Source organism: Lagopus muta, chromosome 18 (assembly GCF_023343835.1).
Source record: "Lagopus muta isolate bLagMut1 chromosome 18, bLagMut1 primary, whole genome shotgun sequence".
In the NCBI taxonomy this organism is placed as follows: domain Eukaryota; kingdom Metazoa; phylum Chordata; class Aves; order Galliformes; family Phasianidae; genus Lagopus; species Lagopus muta.
Genome location: NC_064450.1, coordinates 3723580 through 3746319, shown reverse-complemented (window position 1 = coordinate 3746319; position 22740 = coordinate 3723580). Strand labels below are relative to the sequence as shown.

The window sequence follows — 22740 nt, the reverse complement described above, 5'->3', positions numbered from 1 at the left end:
CATCCCTCCTAGGAAGAATGAGGCGCTGTAGTGGTTGATTCACCTCTGTCCCAAAACGCTTTGGAAGATGGGGTGGTTTATCTAACAGTCCCCAGCTCAGCTCTGCTTTTAGATACTTTGAACTAAGGCAAAACTTAATTCCACCTTGGATTTTCCTGGCCTCAGTCCTCTGTAATACGGGATATTATGTCTTTTCTAGCTTTAAGTCGATATATGAAAGACTGAGGGCTTGCATTTACAGTAATAAGCACACCTTGGGTTCTCTGCACAGTCATTAGACAAGCAGCAGGAGGCAGGAGATCTGATTATGCCCGAATGTGACCCCACAAACCGAATGAAACAACATATTTCTCTGCAGCTCATTTTTCTTAGCAACAGAGCGGGTATAATCATATTTCTCACCCAGAATCTGCAAGGTGCCTCTCCTAGCCTGGGGAGCCCAGGGAAAAGGCAATGCTCAGCCACACTGCTCCAGCCCCAGTGAGTACAACCTCTGCCAGGACAGCCCCATCCCTGCCTCGGGGGCAACGTCACCAACCAGACCCCAAGTTTCCATCTGTAACCTCCAGGGCAATGGGCATCTGCCACCAGCAGCTTATTCCGTAAGAAGTGGAATTAAAAACAAACAGAAAACCAGCTGAACCAGTGTTTAATCTTGCAAAGATTATTATTACATGATTTGAAAAGCAGAGCTTCCAGAACATAGAGCTTTGTTTGGTTGTCTTATTTTGCACGTAATCTATAGGCATCAGGGCTTGGAAGCTTCCAGGATGCTCCGTGGGACTCTGCCAAGGCAGTTTTTAATCTAAAGCTTGATGTCCCAGCTGTGTTTTGACCTAGGGATACAACATTCATTCACCATCTGAAATGTGAAATGCAGTGCTATAAAGGATGATCCCACATTGGGATGAAATGCCACTATGTTAGACAATATTAGAATTCAACTTAATCCCAACACGCTGGATTGTTCCCATCAGATGAGGCTTCCAGAGCCTTCACCATCCCTTAGCACAGGGCTTATAAGCAAGCATTCCCCAAGGCTAGAATGCAGAGGGGCTGGGGTCAGGCTGACAAGCACAAAGAGCCCTATGTCCTCTACCTGTACTCTGACCGTACAAGGGAAGCTCTGAGGACAACCCTACAAACCGTTCATGTCACCTCTGCTACGTGTGGGAAAGGTGAATTCCTGGGCAGATGTTTAACCCCGCAGTTCAAAGAGCAGAAATCAATAAACGCCTCGCTGCTCCAGAGAACTCAAACTACCTCACCAGCACATCTGTAACACTTGTAATAAGAAAGGAAAACTGTAAAATGATTCAGGTGCTACCTGAATAGCTCTTAGAATCATAGAATCATTAAGGTTGGAAAAGACAACTAAGATCGAGTCCAGCTGCCAACCCAACCTTCTCAGAATGCATCCCAGCACCACTCCTGCTTTCACTCATTACAACCCAGTACTTCTGGCTATTCTCATTCATTCTAGCACACCTCTCTGCAGATACTGTTTGCCCTTGCTGTTGATGCTTTCTCCTGCATCCTTATTGAATTTCATGCTTTCTCCTCTTCCTGCCCCAGAGCTGACCAGGTTTGGCCCAGGAGCCCCCAGAACGCATGATTCAGTTCCTGACCTCATCTCCTCTATGTTGAGAGCACACTGCAGAAATAACAGATGGAGGGGCTTCACACAAACATTTACACAGGGCAGGGAATGAGGACATTTCACTTTCACCCAGGACTAAGGTTGGGTTTTCTTCCTGGGGCTGTGGCTACATCTCAGATCAACCTTCCAGCTCCTCTCCTCCCAGCACACTGCTATAGCTGTGTTACAAACCATGCCAAGAGCAGCCCACAAATTTTCTACCAGGGAATGGGAGCAGTTTGTAAAAGAGTCTAATGCACATGCTTGTCATAATAAGCACCTGAGCTTTGCCATAGGCCACGGCACTCCTGTGTTTATAATCACAACCCAAAGGGCATAAAAGGCTCAGTAAGATCTGAGCATTAATCCAGGCTCCAGACAGATTATGAAACAACTTTTTACCATTGTTTTCTACCACCAAGAAAGCACAGGGGCTCTTGTTTTCCCATGATTATCTTTATAAATTTAACAAAACCAAACAAAAAAACAACCATAGTTCTGTCTGTCATCCTCCTCTCTCCGTGCCTGCCCACATTACCCCCAAAGCATTACTTGTCTCCAAAAGCATTACATATATCAAAGCCTGACTGGCTGATGCCACCATCCAGGACAGCAGCTGGCACGTGCTGGAGCCCATGGTGAGGGCTGGAGCCTTTGCAGATGCACTGAACACGCAATGGCTGAGCTCATCCCTCACCACATCAGCTGCAAAAATCAGCTGTCAGTTTATTTCACATCACTGTTCAGGGGTTTATCTGACAAAAATCCACTCCAGGAAATAAATCACAGCCTCGTGCTGCAGCTGCCAAGCACGAAGGGGAAGACCACCCAAGCCATGACATCCCCCTGCAACCGCACCGCATCAGCAACCTTCCCCTGCTCAGATGTGGGAGCTGCCAACAAAGCATCTCACTTGTCAGTGCAGCAATTTGAGAAATTGTTTACAGATGCACACGTAGCTGAATGACAATTAGCATCAAGGGACAATTAGCTCCAGTAATGTCAGCCCTTCAGGCTGCGCGAGCCTGAACTAATACAGTCAATAGTCAGCAGTTCTGAGAGTTGTAAGCCATCAGCTGGAAGAAATACAAAAAATAGGTGTTTGAAATCCAAGGGCAGAATGCAGAGGGCCTGGTGCTGCTTGGGCACAACTCAACCTTACATGACAGCATTACACCCACCTTGATAAAACTTGCTCTGTTAAACACATGGAGGGAGGACACCAAAGATAAAACCCCTTCATGTGGCAGACAGAGCTGTAAGAGCACAGAGAGGTCTGGTTTTAAGGATTTTCTGGTGCTTCTAACAGCTGAGCTTAGATAAAAGCAATGCATCACATGTGACTCCTTTTATTGTCAGAGCACTGAAGATCAGTGAGGACAGAAAGATTACCCAAAGCAAAGCAGAGAGCAGGGAGGATGATGGCTATTCAGGACTGTCACATTTCCAAGCTGCAAGTGAATTTCTATGAGAGCAAAGAGTAATAAGTCGTTCTCACTTGAGCTGAAAATAATAAAAAACGTTGCTTTTAATTTAAAAAGTAGGAAGTCATTTCAGAAGGAAAACTGAAATGGAGGACCAGGAAGCAAAACCCCAGAGCATGGCAGCCTAGGGACAGCACTGCACACCGTGCTGGTGAAGGGCACCCACTCTGCTCATGGGACACTCACTCTGCATGCTCACACGTGCTCTGCACACCCACATCTACACCTCTCCTGCAGGCAAACCAAAGCCTGCAGCCATGCTAGCTTTTCAACAGCCTTAAACCCACCTAAATAAATCTCCGCAACCTCCCATGGTCTATAGCATGTGCAGGTCCCTTGTCCTGACTTGTAACCCCCCCGAGATCTGTTATTCTTCTCTATCTGTACGTGTCCAGGCATTGCAGCTCAGCCACTGAGTCATTCAACAGCAATGGCTGAGGGCACCTTGTACTCATTTCCTTTGTTTATTCTGTGCATTATATAAAGCTATAGGCAATCCCCATTTCCCTTGATAACATCAAAAACAAACTCACACCCAGGGGCTGCTCAGGAGGACAGGACTCCCACTTGCTCCCCACATGCACTCAGCGTTCTTTGGCATCACTGCTGCAGCCTGCAAGGGGATGTGACTGTGGGCACAATGAGGAGACAGCAGCCTCCAGCACCCATTGAGATCAGCCTTGTTCCCACTGGGAACCAGAGGAGCAAATCTGTTTTACTGTGTCCCCAGTCTCCAGAATAGCAGTACTCCCACACCAGGAAATTATGGACTTTCTGCAGCACTACTGTGACCTTTTTTATTTCCATTATGCTTTTGACTCCTCCTTCTACCCTCCTTCTCTAAACAAATCTCCAAGCTGCACAAACTGTTTCCTGTAAATAATACTCATCTGACATGGACAAGGAAAAAACATAATAAGAAAAATCTTTTGCTACTGGTTCCAGCTTGCAACAGCTCCACAGCTCAACTTCCACCTGGGAGCCCTGAAGGCAGCACAGTACTCAAGGGAAACAGAGGGAACAGCTGCATGCAGTACTGGCATGGGCTGCCCAGGGAGGTGGTGGGATCACCATCCCAGGAGGTGTTCAGGAAAAGGGCAGATGTGACACTGAGCCATCTGGTTTGGTGCTATGGTGGGGATGGTTGATGGTTGGATTAGATGACCTCAGTGGTCTTTCCAACCTTAATGATTCTATGATTTTATGCTCTAGGCATCAGATTTGAACCTGCCCTCCCCAAAATTAAAAGCAGCCACAGAGGATGTTTGTGCCACACATCAGACTGCTGTAACACAATGATCGTTGTTAAAGGGTGAACAGTAACTTCCCAGTGAGCCCCATCTTAGCCTTCAGTCACCACTGGACAAAGTTACCTTCCCCTCCTCCTGGTGCCATCACACACACCAATGCTGTCCTCTGCTCTAGAAGCATCTCTGGATGTCCGGACCCCCACTGAGCTCTGGAAGAGGTTACCTCACATATGTGAGCATGAAAATTGCACTGTAAGCGCAAAGCCAGGCATCTCTTTTGGGTTTGTGCAGGATCCAGATGCCCCACGCACCATTGATTCCCTCTCTGTAACATAACGTCTTTAAAGAGTGCTTTGAGCCATCGTCATTGCAAAGCCACTGCAGTGTGGGAACAGGCTGACTCAACAGAGCAGCACTACCTCCCTCCCACTGCACCACTGCTCTCAGCACACAGCTGCTGTAGGGAAAGAGGTGGCACAGACAGAGCTGGGACCCCAGTGCCAGCAGGAGATAACATCCAAGTTGTGCTTGAAGTGGATGGGGAGCTGGGGAGTGCAAGGTTTCCTCACTCTGCACTGCACATCTTGGCCTTGCTTACTCCAATTGGGAATGGGAAGATTTCCTATGAGGCATGAGGATGTTTTGCTATCTGAAGCAACACTCCACCACTGCCCACACATGCCAGCCAGATCTGACAGTGGCAGAGCACCCAACCCAACCTGTCCTGCCCATCCTGCCACCCCCCACAGCACGGCACTGCACTCTGAGAACCTCCCTGACAGCATTACATCAGCATCAGGGGCCATCAGAAACATGACTGCCACACAGCAAAGTGACTCAGCAGGGACAGTGCAGCCACTGGTGTGATGTGATGGATTGAGTGGCAAAAAAATAAGGGAAGGATCCTGGGGAAGAAATCCAGCAGGCAGAATGTGTAAACATGACTGAGACCAGGACTGTTGTTTACTGGTTGGAAAATGTGAGTGTGAGGCATGGACTACTTGGTGATGCAGCTCCTGAAACAATAAGCAAGTGTTTGCCATACACAAACTGGATCGTGCCTGTTTTCTCTTTTGTTTGGGGATTTATATAAGGATGGGAGGCTGTGGCCATTGGATATCAACTGGCTTTCATGCAGGTCACATTTATGGCTTCTAATCCATGCAGCTGAGCAAGCCAACCTGCATCCTGAAATAGGGTACAAAGCCTTTTGTGCACCAGCCTCCTGCTATTCTTGGGTTACCAATAAACAAGTTCATTCTGTAATCCTTATTTTCCTTCCTGTTACTTCAGTAACACAAGGTATCACAATGCCCTCACAAAACCAAGTAACGTAGAGCTTGCAGAACCTCAGGAGAGCCTCTGAGCTGGTAGAGGCAACACTTGCACTGAATTCAGGTTTTGAACACAAAGTTTGAATGGGCACAGCCTGAGGATCCAGTTCCAGTGTCCGACTGGGAGTCCTTGAGACAATCATTTATTTTAATGATGGTTTCTTGGCCCAGCAATGCAGGTTTTGAGGATCAGGAGCTATCTATAGTTAAGCTCAAGGAAATGGCTTTTTTATTTTTCCATACCTCAAAACAAAACACTTCATATTTCTGTTACAAATGACAATTTTAATTAAAAGAAAGCTTTTGTTGGATCCAAACCCTACCCTTTTCCTCTCGATGTTTTACTGGTGTACTAAGGAAAAACTGCCTGAACAACCCTGCATGTTGCCCCACGGGTCAGCCTGACAGAGTGCCAGGTAGATCAGCAGGTCCAGCTCAGGGAGAACAACTGGGCTCTGCAAACACTGTGTCATCAACTGCCACACCTCACAGCTTTTATGACAGTGGGGTTAAAAGCCACTGACGGAATTTCACAGAGCCTCTCTCAATGGGTGTCAGCCTGGAAAAGATCCTAACCCTAAAGCAATGATCAGGTCACCATTCTGATACTCTTGAGTTTCTTCCCTATAACCCTAGCTCAAGATGAGGAGTCATTTCCCTACACGTGCCTTAGCACTACATGAGGATTCTATAGCTGAGATGAGACACAACCACACAGGATGGTTCTGGAGGTGCCCTAATTAGTGTAATCCCTATTTCAATACATGCCAACAACTTACAAACCTGAAACTGCAAGCAGCCCTTGGCCAAAAAAAATTTGTATCATCCTTGAAAGCAACTATAAAATCATTTGTCACAAATCCTGACTGTTTCTTCTCTGGCATTGTTCTAGTACTTAAGAAATGGAAAATGAGAATCCAAAAACCCTTTTAACCCTCATATTTCAACCCTTGTGTTTCTCCTCCTTAAGAAGCTGAAATAATAGACATTCCAGAAGAAAACATTTAAGAGTTGGCTTCAACAGTGGTTATTTCTCAGTTTTAACTTGCTATGTAAAATCTTTTTGCCCTCCTTCCAGGAAGTTCCAGGCAAACAGCACTGCTGGGCTGAGCTGCAATGCCTGCAGCTACGGCACTAAGATCTGAACCTCCCTTTACCGGTAAGAGGTAAAGCATCTGCAGGCAAGCTGCAGCCCAACCACGCCTATGTGGCATGTGCAGAAAAGTTGTAGCAGATGGGTAATGATTTCCTCTGAAGGGCTTCAGAAAACTTGCCTGGAGTGAGGAACAACCTGGTAACAGAATGATGATGTGCTAACGGAGGGCAGAGCTGGAGCTTCAGCCTTGAGAAGTGAAGACTTCCATTTGGGTTCAGTGGCACCTGGTCCATCACACTTTGCCCAGAGAGGTGGTGGTGCCCCATCCCTGCAGACACCCAAGGTCAGGCTGAATGGGGCTCAGAGCTCCTGCTCAAACTGTGGGTGTCCCTGCTCACTGCAGGGGGGTTGGACCACATGGCCTTTAAGGGGCCCTTCCATTTCAAGCCATTCTATGGTTCTATATTAAATCAGAATGTATGGAAGATGTGAAAGAAGTGCTCCCTAACCTCAAAAAGGGTTCAGAAGCAGCTAATTATCCCAACTTCAGCAAAAAAGCAAAACACTGTATTTCCAGCCTGTCAAGGGCTGTCAGCACTGCAGGCTTTAACTGACTAGTTACTTGTCTGTCATCTCCAGGATCTCTCTATCAGCAGGAAGCCTAGAGGCTCAGCAGCACTTTACGCTCATCTCTTCGAAAAGTAGCTTGGATTCCAATGACATTTCCTGAAGGAAGTCACCACTGCTGATCCCCCATGTATGAACCCATCAGATGTGCAGGACGATCAGGGCTGCCTCTGCCCAGCACACTGCTGGCTGCTCTCCAAGGCCTTCCCAGCATGGTAAATGACTCACCCAGGGCCTTCCTTCCCTGTGAGTCAGGAGAGGTGAGAGCCCAGTTCACCACTGCTGAAGGCAGAGCCTTCATAGCACTCACAAGGGCTGCGTGTGCTTTTTCCAAAGATCAGTGGTGGCCGCAGTGCAATGATGTAATTCTTCCCTTCTTTTTTCCATAAGTGGCTGCTACATACCAGTCAAAACCCCACACAAACAGTTTTTCCAAAATATAATTGCAGTCCTTTTTGAATTAAAGGTATTGATCAGGTGTTGATTGATCTTAATTTTACAACACTGTACTGACATGGAGGCGAACACTGATCAGAGATGCATCACTCATATCAGGGGCTTTGCAGGACCACAGCTTCACCCCAGCAGTCAGCCCAAAGCAAACAGAATGCTTCAGGATCATGCAGCCTCTTCTGCAAGGAGCCTTAATTTCAGGTCCTCAGAGCCCACAGTTGTCGCCCTCCAGGGCCTCTTAGCCACTACATGCACTTTAGGATGTAGGTGCCAGCAACAGGCTTCCCTACATGCAATTCCATTAATACCAACTGTAATCAATAAACACCGTTGTTAACATGTTGTAAAGTCTTCTGTTGTTCTTGGCATACACAACCTAACAAAACCTCCCTGGCAGTCCATTCAGTGATTCTAATAAGAGAAATGTACACATGAGAGATGTCCCCGATCCAGTTAGCAGCAACCAGGCTGCATCGCGAGCACAGAAAACCACCAGGTCCCGTTGAGCCCTACTGGCTGCTGCATGGCTGCAGGGGCTCTTAGCACAGAGGCTGCCCAGACACATGATTCAGGACAGAGGCCAGCATGGACTGTGCACCCAAAGCCACCTTGGTGAAGCCAGGACAGAAGCAGACCTACAGAGCAGCCACAGGCAGGAAGCTGGAGCTGAACAGCACAGCCATATCCTGCACCTGGAGGAGCCACTGGTGGGCACCACAGTGCACGGGGTGGTGGATCTGTGGCGTGGATTCGCACCATTCACAGCCATCTCTCAGTCTGCCAGCAAAGTTTCAGAAGAAGCTTAGAGAAAAGCTGTCAGCTGTGGCTACCTGCTCTCCAGCAGCCAGGGAGGAAGGAGGCTGACTGAGCCTGCAGAAGCCAAAGGCCGAGAACCCTCACCCTGCAGGACAAGGCTGCAAAGCTGGAACAAGGAGCAGGGAGAAAACTGCACAGTGTTTGGGCCGCAGCTCTCCTACATGGGGGTTTGCACTGAAGGCAGCCGGTGTCACAAGCAGTGCCACTGTCCTGTTTTAATTCCAAGCTGCAGCTCAGCACTGAGTCTGCCCTGTGCTGGCAAAGGTGTCCTCCAAACAAGCTGCACGCCACCAAGGCTGGCACAAGCTGCCACCCTGGATTTGTTCTACTCTTTAAGCCTTTTCCATCAGTCAACAAGTTCTGTTTCTACACAGCAAACTCGTTCCATTCTCCACCACAGAACCACTCGGAGGGAGAGGGGCTGATTCAAGTTGTACCTCTGTTTTGAAACCTTTTTCTTTTCCCAGTCCAGACACAAAAGGAGAGAGCCGAGAGAGAGGAGAGAGCCGCAGCTCACCTGAGTATGTCGATTTCCTCATGCTGTCCCTTCGGGCTGCTCATAGGAACGTCGTGTGGTCACAGCTCAGTCCTTTTGTCAGTGTGGGCACAGACAGGGAGGGGACACACGAAGTGCCACATCCACACGTGCGGGCGCAGCCGAGGGGCAGCGCAGCGCTCCCATTAATTAGCGCACACCTTTCCTCATCTCGCACACAGTTCTGGGCTGTTCCAACTCTCCTGGCATGGACAGGGGTAGAGCGGGACGCAGCCTCCCTGGTGGTCGCACGTTATCACCTCGGAAAGCAAACGGGAGCTGTGGGTTATTGGTGCCAACCTCCAGCCTTGGAAAAGCCGCTGCTGTCAGTCACAGTGGAATGGAAGGGAAGGGAATTTCATGCCTTCAGCCCGGCACACCCCACGGCTTTGACTCGGCCCTTTGCTGCCAAAACAGCTCTGATCAGTGCTGCTCTGCAGCCCGGCTGATTCTAGTTCAAAGTGCATTATTGGCCCGGCAGCACCCGGCAGTGTAAACATCTCTTTCCTCTTTCTGTCCAGTCGTAAAGGGCCCATTCAAGGCTGCAAGCCGAGTGAAACTCTCATGCAAGCTCATGCCTTGGGGAGAGATATATGGGAGCCCCATATGGAACAAGCAGTTCCCAAGGGATCTGGCATACCCCTGTCACCTGGCTGTTACTGGGAAGGGGACTCAGCATGCAGCTCTGTCACAGCAGGAATGTGCCGGGTCACTCCCTTGTGAAATGCCCCTCAGACAACTAGTTACATAAATGCAATAAAGCTGGGGGCACTATGAACACAGACAGCAAGAGAAAGCGAAGACTTGCTGCAACTAAAGGCAGACTGAAGTGCTGAAGGAAGGGCTGAGCAATTGCTACCGAGATTTCCACCGCCTGCTGGATGACTCACCCACACAAAGGACAGAGCACGGGTGCATCCACATGAGAAACTTCACCAGATTCAGACAGGACTTCAGTACAAAGAGATTTCTTCATGCTTTTGGTGTTTTGGACTTCTCTGGAAAGTCCAGAGTAGTAGAAAGTAGGAAAAAAAAACAATGCCCCGGCAATAATGCTGGCATCCCACAGGAACAGAGCAGGTGAGCAGGACTGTGAGGCTTAAGTAAACATATATCCAAGCCAATAGTAACAATATACGATTCTCTTCACAAGTTCTTTTGAAACTGCTAGTCACAATCCATGCGGGAGAAACAATGCACAATGGCTTGCCCTGCCTCACACACCAAGCAAGGGCAGAGCCAGGAGCAGAACCCATTCCCAGCACTCATCCTGTTGCTCTGTTCTTGCCCACATCTCTCTGATGACCACGATTACCTTTAACACTCAGCACTCATGGGGATATATTTTTGCAAAATGTCAAAAGACAGCATTTCTGCTCCTCTCTCATATGGGTGTATGTGCATGTGTGTCCGATTAAGTGTGCAATTACGTGTGCAACTCAGTGCACGGTCACACGTGTGCCTGCTGCTGACAAGACTATCAGAGCTGCAATGTGGGCACAGCCTTCTGATCAGCCCGGCTGCACAAACACAAACCACAAATTGTGCAGCCGGCCCTTCTGCTGCGGGGCCAAACAAACATGATGAGACAGAAAATGGCTGAAAGGATTTTGCCTGAAATATAGCCCAACAAAGGATCCTTTTCTTTGGCTGCCTGGGCCTCAGAATTACCGAGAGAGTCAGTACTTCAGCTCAGAAAGGCAGGTTAATGTTTAATACAATGCAGAGCCCACAGGCCTCAAGTAGGTAAGGCATTTGTAGCTTTTTTTCTGCTTCTAAGATTAGTGAGGGAATTTATTGTTCCTGAAAGCGAGGGATTCAGGCTGCTGGCTCAGCCCAGCCACAGCACAGACAGGCACCGCTGAGCCTCCTGCACCAGCCCTGCAGGACAACCCCACTCTCAGCTGGTGTACAGGCCAACTCACACTCTGTCCTGCCCCAGCCTCTGTGGGAACCCTTCTGCATCACACATCCCACTGTGGCACTCCTGCATAAGCACAGTGCTGGTTGTCAGAGGCTGCACCAGCCCCATTCATTTCTGTCTGGCAATGCCCTGCTCCATGCACATGCGCTACCCGCACGCACTCAAGCTGCATCTGCTGAGCCTACCCCAGCTGTGATGCTCTCCCCAGCTATACATCTCATGACTTTGCCTGTAGCACACACGTTGTAGCTTCACAGCAGGCACAAAAAGCATTTTCTGTGAGCAGAATGTGCTCTCTCTCTCTCCCAGTAGCATCCTCCAGGCAAGCACGTTCCCCAGCATGGGGGGGTCCTGCACTGAGATATGCAATCTCCCAAGCTAAACATCATGCAGTGAGCAGAGGAGGGAGAGCCGAGCACCGCCAGCTCCGGCCGGTGGGGCTGGGGCAACGAGCCAGGAACTCAGCAAAGGGTCAGAGAGAAAGAGGGAGAGACCAGGGGAGACAGCAGCAGCAAACAATGCATAATGCAACCAGGACACAGAAAGAAGGAAAGGGTGGGCACCTGGGGAAAAAAAAAATAGAATCCTGTGGACTAGAACAAAGTTGGACATAAGGGCATGCTGAGCTGTGCAATGCCTCTTCTACTGATTCATTCCATTGAGTTTCCCATCTTGCAAAAGGGGAGGAAAGCTGAGTTTTCTCAGGGTGTGGGGAGGCTGAGTGTTGCTCAGTGCTGCCCTGGGGCTCCCAGGCATTGCTGGTAGGCAAAAGGCACTGCTATAGCAGAGCAGAGCAGAGCTCCCCAGGTGATCAGCAACGAGAAGGCAGAATTTATGCTGCAGAGACCTGCGGTCAGCATAGAGCAGGGCTGAGGCCTCTATTTGGGGAACAGTATCTGAGTGATTTAGAGGTGGAAACTCAGGTGCTGGGGCTATAAACCACCCACATCTCCTCCAGCTCTGTTTGTTTTATATATGATCCTCCCAGCAACGTTCTCCTGCCCAATTGCTCTTTTCTGGCTGCATTACTAGGGGAGAGAATGCAAAGTTTTCCACCCTGCTCTCTGCCAGCATCCCATCCTCCCCAGCACAGGGAGGCAGCAGCACAGCATCCAGGTTATCTAAGCAGAAGTTACAGCCCAGGGCTGACTTGTTATTATTTAGCATTGCAGCTGGAGGAAAATGAGGCCTGTCAGCTCCGAACTTTGAGTTGGTCTCTTTCAACAGCACACCTCCCCTGATCTTTGAGGGGGTGATAGAAATCAGCTCCATAAGCAAAGTTTCTGATAGCGTTCCTGGAAAATACGGGCTTCTCAGAGCACAGCACTTGGAATGTCTCACGGAGTGATGGGTAGTGACCTGGAACTGCCTTGCCCACTTCTCCTACACCTGGGGATAATCCAACACAGTTTACATCCACAGAGCCTCTGAGCCCTGACTTTGAGCACAGGCACACTCAAATCCAGTGCCTGCTCCATTCAAAAGCCTGGTTCTCAGGCTTGCAAGGAGGAAATTAGGGAAAAGAGTTATGAAGTACATTTTGGGTGATGAATAATGGGGATAGGGCAGCAAGATTTGTCTGAGAAGAGCTCAGGTCCACACAGATGGAGAATCTCTCACTTAAAATTATGTCTGGCATTTTGAATCCATGTAACTGAAGAAGCAAACAAAGCCCATCTACCTGTCCCGTGGTACAAAGTATGTGTACAAACACGTGTGCAAACCCAGTCTGGGGAGAATAAACACAAAGAACAGGAGGGACATGAGCCATTGGCAGGGAGCACAGCTCAGATTTTGCCATATTGCAGTTCTGAGCCACTTTGACCTGGATTTAATGCAGCTTCCTTTCTGCCTGCTCCTCAGTAAGAGGACACAACTGCTCAGCTCCTAAACATCAATTCACAGACAAAGGAAGCAAGGCAGGTGTGTTATCTAAAGCCTCATGCATTAGCTCTCTGCTGTTCCCAGGAACTGATTCACTCCTTTAGGACACATCCAGACTTTCTCTGCAGTCTTAAATGCACAGGGCTGAGAGGTAAATAACTTAGCAAGGTGTTTCCCAACTCCTTTGCCTGTGATTCCATCTGACAAAACAGCACAAAGCCCCCGTGCCACAGTACAGTCATATACAGTCCAGTGGGCATGCTGTTCTCTTCTTTGGGCTGATGGTTATGGTGAGGAAGCAAATAACTTAATGAAGCAATTACTCATATCAAATCAGCAGGTTTTGTTCTTTTCTCCTGCCTTAATTATGAGGAACCAGGAAGAACATCCAATTACTTAGTAATGAAATTCTGCCTTGACTAAGATAACATCTGCTCAACCACAAGGTACTTCAGATGGTTATTTCATAGAACAGCCCCTCCCATGGGTAGGGAAGGGAACACTCCAGGCTCACATTAAAGCTGAAGGGCCCATTAACAGACAAAAAGGGGCAGAAGTCAGCGCCCATACAGTAGAAGAAAATCTTTCTGGTAGCCTGAGTGAGAGGTCATAAGAATTTTGCATTCTGAATGGCAGCCACCTCCGAAAATAAAGCTCCTGAAAGTGCTTCACAAGTTGACCTACAGGAATATCCTCCCCTAAGAATCTTTGAAATCCCTCAGCTGCTTTCAGAAATGCCAACCGAGCACTTTTAGAACAAGCTGGAAGTCTGAAAAACAAAACCAGGTCAAAGTCAAACTCTCAAACCCCTCAAAGCTTAATCCATTTGTCACCATTGTACAACCCAGTTATATGGCTTTTATGCTCTGTGTTCTAGTGAAACTACAGGAATGAAGCAGGAACAAAGCTTTGTATCAGCTGTGCCCACGGGAGATCTGGATCTTACTTGTCACCAAGTGAGAACAGTGGTTTTTGTCAAAGCATGAGCTCTGCCCAAGCTCAGCCCAGTGCCTGCACTGGGTCAGGCCGAGTTATCAGCTCTGTTTGCACAAGTGCACTTTACAAAAGTGAGCCTATGTCCTTAGGGAAGGAGAAGAAGTGGAGTGGAGACAGAGTGCTGAGCTCTGAACAGTTGGGCTGACTGTTCCTGCTGTGCTGCAGGGAGGCACAAAGCATGGAGCAAATCTGCTGCAGGGGAAGGGGACCACACAGCACCCACTGCAACCTGCCCTCAGAGCAGTAACCAACCTGAGCGTGTGCTAAGCAAACAGGCACGATCATTTTGCTGTTATCATAACTGCTTTTGCTTAGAGACACCCATAGGTATCTAGAGAACAGTACAATCATGCTTAAAGCTGTGCTTAATTGTCTGCTTGCCATCATTTATAAATCCATCCCTAAATGCAGCCCCCAGTATGATTCGCAGCATATTCTTCGACGCGTGAACTTACACATTTGTTTTCCACATTTGCAAAGGCACAAGGTGCCCCTTCCCCTGCTTTGGAGAGGCAGATGGACCCTGCCTGTCTCTTGGAGGGAAGCACTTAACCAGAGCCATGGGGCCTGCTAGAACTGGAAGAGGGGAGAAAAGGAACTAGAAAAGAGAATCAACAATAAAAGCCCACAGAAAATGTGGATAAGGGAGAACCGCAGAAGGATCAACAAGAGCCTGCCTATAATCGCTACCAAAGCAATTACAGAATTAGGGAAGATTTATAACAGACTGAAGAGCGGGATACTTGGCACACGACATGGAAAAGCTGTAAGGAGGGAATTCTGTATGCTGGCACCGAGCTCGAGAGCTGCAAGTGATGCAGCCTCAGCAGTTCTGTCCCATACAGAGCAAGCTGTGCGTTTTGGATGTCTTTCCTCGTACCTCTCAGCTTCCAACTCTTAATTTGGTCCAGGCATCGATTCCAAGATTTAAAAACCAAAACAAACAAATATTATTTATGCAGAATGCTGAAAAAATATAAGGAGTGATTAATAATAGCCACCGTTTCCTTGATGCCATAACACACTGCAACTTCTAGCTAGTGTTTGCGGCTCTTCTGGGAGGAAATTACTATTATCCAACTTCACAGGTGGGAAAACAGAGGCAGAAAAGAGCTACAGAAAGCAGTTTGCTTAGCCCAGACCTATGGTTATGGTCCTGGACTGTTATATCAGATATTACTCCAGGTATTCCTGAAAACTGGTGCAGGCTTATCTGTGATGCAGTCACCCAGCATTATCTATCACTTATGTCTTTTCTCTTCCATGTTTGCTAAGGACTATTTCCCTGTTGCTTTTTTGTTCTTACATTGACATTGCTTTCTTTTCCATGGCTCTTTATCTTCCATCTATGTCTTTTAGTTCAGTATTCAAGAGGACAATTTTGATTTTGTAATCAGTGACTCAAATACCCACACAAGACTTCAGGCAGTGGACAGACCAACCTCTCAAAACCAGTTCACTCATTTCCAGTCATACATGAACAAGCCCTAAGCTCATGCTCAGTCCAAGATTTCTAAACTAGCAGGTTACAAAGACCCATGGAAAGCTCCAGAAGGGCCTAAGGGATTTTCCCCATTCACAGTGTCAGGAACAAATCTAAAAGGCAGAGGAACTACAACATCCAGTATCTTTCAGGGCAAAAATCAGCTTTACTCAAAGCACAGTGGTGCCAGTTCTGGAGCAGCCAGGGCTGCCTGCACGCCTGACTCTGCACTGATCAATCAAAGTGAATCATCACTGTGAGAGACAAACTGAGAAGTAATTTAGCACTGAAACAAGCCTGCTGCTGCTCAGCAGGTAACAGCATGACTGGGATAACGTATCCTCCTCAAAGGGACTCATAAACAGACTTGAGAAGGAGGGAACACGTGCTGGGGCTGTGGCTACAGGAGGCTCATCATGCACCAGGTCCTCCAAGTCCCATAACTGGCAGTTCCAGCCCTGTTGTTGCAGGAGATCCCCTTGGAGCCTAAGTATTTATTTTCATCTTCTACATTTTTGGAAGATATCCTAACCTTTACAAACCAGCTTTTTATTTTATTTTTTTTGTAGCACTGAAGCTTGTAATTTGCAGGCAATTCTTATATTTCAGAGCTGTACGGCAACATTAGCGATGAAGTGAATAAGCACAGCATTAAGGGTAACAAAGAAAACAGAGCTGGAGTTTGCTTCCAGTTCTGTGCTCAGCAGTAAGAAGTACAGGCGAGTGCAGGGAAGCCATTGCCTGAGCACAGCAGAGGGCTCTACTCTCACTGCAGTGTTCACCCTAAACCCTGAGCCCACAGCCAGGCAGCAGCTCCTGACCACCGCCAGCATTTCAGTGCATTTTGGGCTTTAAAGAGTCACCTAGGGCTCCATCCAGCTACAGCATGAATGGTTTCCTAATAGAGATGATTTCAGAGTCTGGAGCGGTTTCAGGAGGAGCTCGGAGCTGGTTGCTGCCAGGAACTACGTGAATGTAGCAGCAAGGAATGCTGCTCTCTCCTCTCCCCCTGCGCCTCCATCAGCTCAGAGCAAAGCTGTGCTGAACAGGGTCGGAAAAAGTCAGTTGTCATCCAGGAACCCCGTGGGGCTCCAGCCTCCATTTCCACCCAGGCTGCAAAAATAAATGGTCACCTGCTGGCAGGGTCGTGGCACCAGCAAACCCGCATCTCACCCAGGGGCTAAGGAAAACAGCTCTGCTCCAAGGAGGGGAAAAGAGCAGGAACTATAAAAGGAATATTGTATAAGTGCTAGTGCAAAAGCCTTCCTGCTGTTGTTACATTTTAATAACTCATACTTCCGAGCGGAGCAGACTGGAGGCTGCCTGCTGTGACTGCCAACAATGGCACCAGCCAGACCCGCAGAGAGCTCTTCATGGTGTGCCCAGCCAGCTCAGCCTGGCTGCAGCTCCATACTGCTCCCAGCCTTGGCAGTGGGCACAGCACTGTCTCCTACTATCATTTCCTTGCCCAAAGGATTCAGTTTTTGCTCAGGTTTTCATTAGCATCTTGCCCTCTCCAGGCTGCTTTACAGATCAGAAGGTCCCCCAGTGGGAAATGCACAAACACAGCCACCACTGGACTCTTGGGTCTCTGTAATGAGCTAATAATGCCCTGTCCCTGGAGACACACAAGGTCAGGCTGGCCGGGGCTCTGAGCACCTGACTGAGCTGCGTTCATTGCAGGGAATTGGACCAAAAGGTTTTTAAGGGTCCCTTCCAAGTCAAATCATTCTATGACTCTAACTGGGTTCAGATCCCTGATCCTCACGTATCCAACTCAACTTAGAAATGCTACTTTCTTGCTTTCACTTTTCTTTCTCCATGAAGATAGAGAGTACAGAAAGTAACAAGAGAGATATTCACCAAACTCCAGCAGTCACCTTTCAGGACAGAGTGCAGCTGAATTCTAAGGAGAAGCAGAAAGGGTGTGAAGAAAAGTAGTGGAAGGAACTGAGGTGCAGCTTCAAGATTTCCCTACCTGCTCGCTGATCAGAACCCCACGTGCATTCAGTTCTTCCCTGCCCTCCCACCCTGCAACCCACCAGTACCAAACCCAATTTCAGATCTGTTAAATGAATCATTCTGAAACATTCAGCAAATTCTGGTTTTATCATCTCTTCATCCAGCTGCGGCAAACTCTGCAACCTGACCTGTGGTGGCCGGGCTTTATGGCCACCTGGTTCCTCCCAAGGCACCAGACCTCGGATCTTTCGCTCTGATCTACAGCACAGGCATCAGTGCAAAGTTTTTAGCGGTCGCCAGATGGAGCTATTGCTGGTAATACCCATATCTAAAGGTGTGAAGAAATACGGAGAAGGCAGCCAGCAGCGAGGTGCCTGTCTTCACAGGCATAAATCAGCCCAATCACTGCCTACAAATGCACCCAACGCTCAGGTGCTGAGCAAGCTATGCACAAGCAAAATAAAATAAAAAAAAAAATAAAATACAACAACCCAACCATAAAATGAAAATATTGCTTCTTCTATTAACGCCAAAACTTTTTTATTATTAATGATGTATGACCAGAGCCTCACCGTGCTGATTTAGAGGCTACTAATACCTGTGGCCTTTCAGCAACCTGATAGCAATCCATTCCTGTAGGTTTTCAAGTAGCACATTTGTCTTGCTGCTGAACCATGCCCATTTCATTGACACTTCTACTTCTCTAACCACAAAAGCAGCTTTCCCCGTGACAAATTACACCACATATACACCCAGCAGTTCTGGAAGGGCATGCCTCTTCCAAGAAGCCACGAGCACTTGCAAACCTGTCTTATTAAATAGAGGAAGAAAGCAGCGTGTGCAGCTGCCAGTTATAATTGAAATCATTTTAATAATTCATACCTCATTACCTTGCCACATGGCAGTTCAAAGACCATCTCCTACTCCTTTAACCCTTTTCTCCTGCATCCTTCGGTTTGATTTCAGTTTAATCAGAGAAGAAACAAGATGGAGAACACTCATCAGCACTGGCCCTTGGGAACAAAATCCAGGAGACACAGTGAGGCTGGGATCTTAGTGCCCTTTCCCCTGCCTTTATTTTTCCTGTTTCAATCCATCGCTGCTAGATGAAACAGAAAATAAGTTAGTAAGTTGTTATACGCCCCAAACTACTGGCTGAAGCTGGAATTGCATTATGGTATGTCTAGGTTACTGCACCACAAAGAGCTAGGGGAGTTTTGTTACTTAGCATTGTTGGTCTGTTCCTATAACACCGTTATGGTTTTGTTTTTAAGGTTTTGAAAGTTCCTTGTTGCTCCCTTGGCTATTTGGGGAGATACTGTATGATATCAGCTTACTACTTCTATCCTATACAGTGAGATTGCAAGCAAAGTGAGGTCTAAAATTATTTATGGCTGCAAGCATGGTCCTGTTCGCTTATGAAAGGGGAAATAACCCTGTAAAAACACATTCATTGAAACACAGTGTGTATTTACACAGGAGGTGTCCCTCCCTCAGAAGTTAAACTTGTGTATATGAGGGAGACCAAACCACATACGTGAACGTGCATCAACATGAGCAAAATAGCACTAGCATAAGATTTCAACACAAGAAATGCCAACATCAGCAAAGTCTATCATTTGTAACTAGTTGCTCAATACGTCCCAGCAGGCAGATAAATTCAGCTATAGATAAATCGGCTGATAGCCTAACGAAAGCTGTAACATAAGGAGCATTGCAATCTCTGCTGTTACCACCACCTACAGCACACTTGACCCAGCCTACTGCAGGCTGCCAGCGTGCTGAGCCACGTGCCTACAGCACAGCACAGATCCACCCCATGGATCAGCACACAGCATCCTCTGTGCCCCAGGGCTGCACCTCTGCAAAGGCACAGGGAGGAGCTGGCAGCACAGATGTGACAGAGCCCTCAGAACCCAGCATACATGCACATTGATTGAGACAGCGCAAGCTCCTGCAACACAGATCTCAGTCAGCTGACAGCAGAGCCAGAGCAGGGTCACCTTGGGGAACTTTGCAGGTGGACACAGAACTCAAGGCAAATGAAGCTTGAACAGCTCTAGTGACACGGCAAGATTTACACCGTCTGACCCATGGTATTTTAGTACCATCCCCATGGTTTGTCTGTTGAGCACACACAGCTGCTTCCACGTTCTCACTGCTCTCAGCAAAGCATGATTTACTGCTTACTGTCTATAAGGCTTTAGCCGTGCCTATGGACAGTATGGCTTTCAGTGGGTGGGTGACCCAGGGGCCTTTTTCCAGGACACCCAGCAAGCACAGCCCAGAAGTGCACGTTGGAGTTGAGCAAAGGTATCTTTACAGGAAACACAGTAAGTAGTCTGAGCAGTGCTCTAGAAGCTGCACTTTACCTTTGAAGCCCTAAAATAAGGTCTGTTGACATACCCTCTCTACCTACAGGGTGAGGACAAACATGATTGAACACTTCTTTCTTTCATGAACAAGCTCTGAGCCAAAGCACTCTCTCTTCATTTAGCAAGAGAAAGACATGTACAGCCAGCATGATTCACCAAAGAAATGTTTTCCAGGTTGAACACTGGGAAAAACTTCTTCTCAGAGAATGTTGAAGCATTGGCACAGGCTGCCCAGGGAAGTGATGGAGTTGCTGTTCCTGGAGGTGTTCAAGAAATGCGGAGATGTGGCTCTGTGGAACACTGTTAGTTGGCACGGTGGGGGGAGGTTGGACTTGGTAAGCTTAGAAGTCTCTCCCAGCTGTAACGATTCTGTGATTCTAATGTGCTGTGCATGGGCAGGGTGCTCAGCTGGAAAAGCCACTTCAACCTTGAGACCCAACACGGCATGCACATATACAACTGTGCAGAACCAAAACGTTCAGATGGGCATTTGTTTTCAAAATACCAACAAGAACTCTTAGGTTCTCCTTTTTTTTTTTTTAAATCATGACTGACCATTAACAGAACTGCCTACTGACAAAAATTCACGATTCTCCAGTGACATTGGGTTAGATTTTCCAGTTTGTGGAAGAGTAAAAGAAAACTTCAGTCAAATACAGCCATCCCCTTATTCAAAGCAGAACATTTTAGAGAACAGTTTGGCTCCACTTCCAGTCTGCATTCAGTATTGAAGAGCCTGGGGCTCCTCTGGTCTGGGCAAACGGCCAGAAAGTGATTCTGAACAGAAAAAGTAAGCAAAGTCATTTCTGATTCCTGAGCAAGCCAGGTGAAACACAAAAGTCAGTCAATTAAAATACAAAGGTCCAACTCAGTTTTAAAGTATTCTTTCCACTGTAACAACATTAGCAATTAGTTACAGTCAGAAAGGCAAGGCAACTGATCTTTATTTTGGTTGTGTTCTTTTAAGGACACGGACTGCTGCCAACACGCAGCGTAACTCATACAAAGGATCACAAGTGAACTGTGATCATGGAATGGGTCACAGCAGAAGTCCGTCTCCCCCAGTTCATCTGGAGGTGCCAAATCCCCTTTCTGAGTTGCTATGAAAGAATCTGCTCTCAAATTCATCTTCTCTGATCAAAGCTGGCTGCTGATCCTGTCTCACAATTCCCAGGCACGTTGCACCCTTCTGCCTCCATCCAGCTTTTTATGGCTGAATCTCCTCCAGCTCTTCCTTTCCAAAACCATGTTAAAGTCTTTTAAAGGACTCTGAGCATCATCCACTGCAACAGAAAGAGAAAGCTGAGCATTTCCCTCCTCCTCCCCTGGCTACCCCAGGCAGCTATGCTGCCAACTTTCAACACATCCTGAACATATATTTAGTCTGCAGTAATTTGCTTTGCACAGGCTCACACGGGTTCCAAGTGCAGGGATTACATATCCAGAGAGGCATCCAGCAGTTTGAAGCTTCAGAGATTCAGCTCATCATTATACTGGTGTCAGAGGAGGAACCGCTGGTCCCAGGCACAACTGTGGGACAGAGGAGGCAAAGAGCAAACAGGAGACAACCCCAAATCCGTATCTGCCTGTGCTGTTGTAGCTGGGTGAGAGTTAGCATTACCCTGCTTCACACACAGAGGAAAAACGCTGTGGGCTCCTGGAAGTCCTCCTCTGTGCTCCTGAACAGGGCACAACCAGAGGAATCCCATCCCTTCCATTTGTTCATATCCATAAGGTCCAGAACCCAGCTGTAACTGAACACATCACAGTTACTCCTGGAGTTCCTTTTATTTTTTGCCCCTAGACCAAGCAGGGTCTCCAATCTATGCACAGAGATAGACCTGCTGGACCAAAGCAAAACAGTCTTGAAGGATCACCTGCAGTGACACAGCGCAGAGATGTGCTCCAAGGCTTGAGAACAGGTCAGCAAGAGTTGGGTGAGTGGCAGCAGTGCTTGTCATTTGCTTCCTATATGCTTCATGGCAGCAGATGGAATTTATACGCACTTCCAAAGCTGAACATAAGTCCTCTTTCCAAGTTAGCCTTACAAGCAGGCTAGAGTTGAGCAGCAGAGCCTTCACTACCCTCAGCCCCACACTTACATCCCCAAAGCAGCAGACTGCAAGTGAGACTGGATTTGCAGGAAGAGGATGTGCTCATCCTGAAGACAACTTTTCTCTCAACACTGCTCCGTTTGCAATCAGAAACCATAATTCCTGCCTGGGGCAGAAAGAGTTTATTTTGCACTGTGCTGCCTCAAGATGTGAGAAGCAGTCAGCTGTGAGCAGCCAGGCTCTTGTGTGCCTCATTTGCAGTGCACAAGGTGAGAATGGCTACAGTCCACAGACACATCACTACAGCTCTGAAAATATGCAAAGGAAGGAGACCTCAGCAGGGACTCTATCACATGAAGAAAACCTGGAAAAACTGCCATCAGATTCAATGGTTTTGCAGCACCCCAGGCACATTCTCTCAGACAGCAAGTCCTAGTGCCCACCAATTGGAGCACCCACCAGTGCTGCACCACAGCTCTGCTACAGATCACAAATGTCAAACAAGGCTAGCCACCACTTACAAATATAAATCAATTAGGTTATTTTCTCTCTGGAACGCATCCTCCAAGAAGAATGCACACCCCTCAGCAGATGAATTCTTAAAGAAATATCACCCTCTTGTGTCCAAGCTGAAATTAGCAAGGAATGCTGCACAAAGTGGGAAATAAAGCAAGCAGCCTATGCTGCAAAACTGCACAGCAGCCATTTGGCTCACTACTCTTGTAGTTTGGAAAAATGGCTTTCAGGATATGGACAAGGGGCTTAGAGGCCAATGTAGAGGACCTACCCTGCAGTGAGTTATAAAAACTGAGAAGCACTGATTCTGCA

At 47.7% G+C, this 22740-nt stretch overlaps 1 protein-coding gene across 2 annotated transcripts in view; it reads right to left on the bottom strand.

Annotated features, from left to right (window-relative positions):
- SEPTIN9 (septin 9) overlaps positions 1 to 22740 on the bottom strand; it is a 117271-nt gene that overhangs the window by 85535 nt on the left and 8996 nt on the right. For both annotated transcript variants that reach the window (XM_048964967.1, XM_048964969.1), the window contains exon 2: positions 9217 to 9494. In XM_048964967.1, the coding sequence (XP_048820924.1) occupies positions 9217 to 9238 (22 nt within the window). In that variant the 5' untranslated portion in view covers positions 9239 to 9494. The remainder of the gene's footprint in view (positions 1 to 9216; positions 9495 to 22740) is intronic.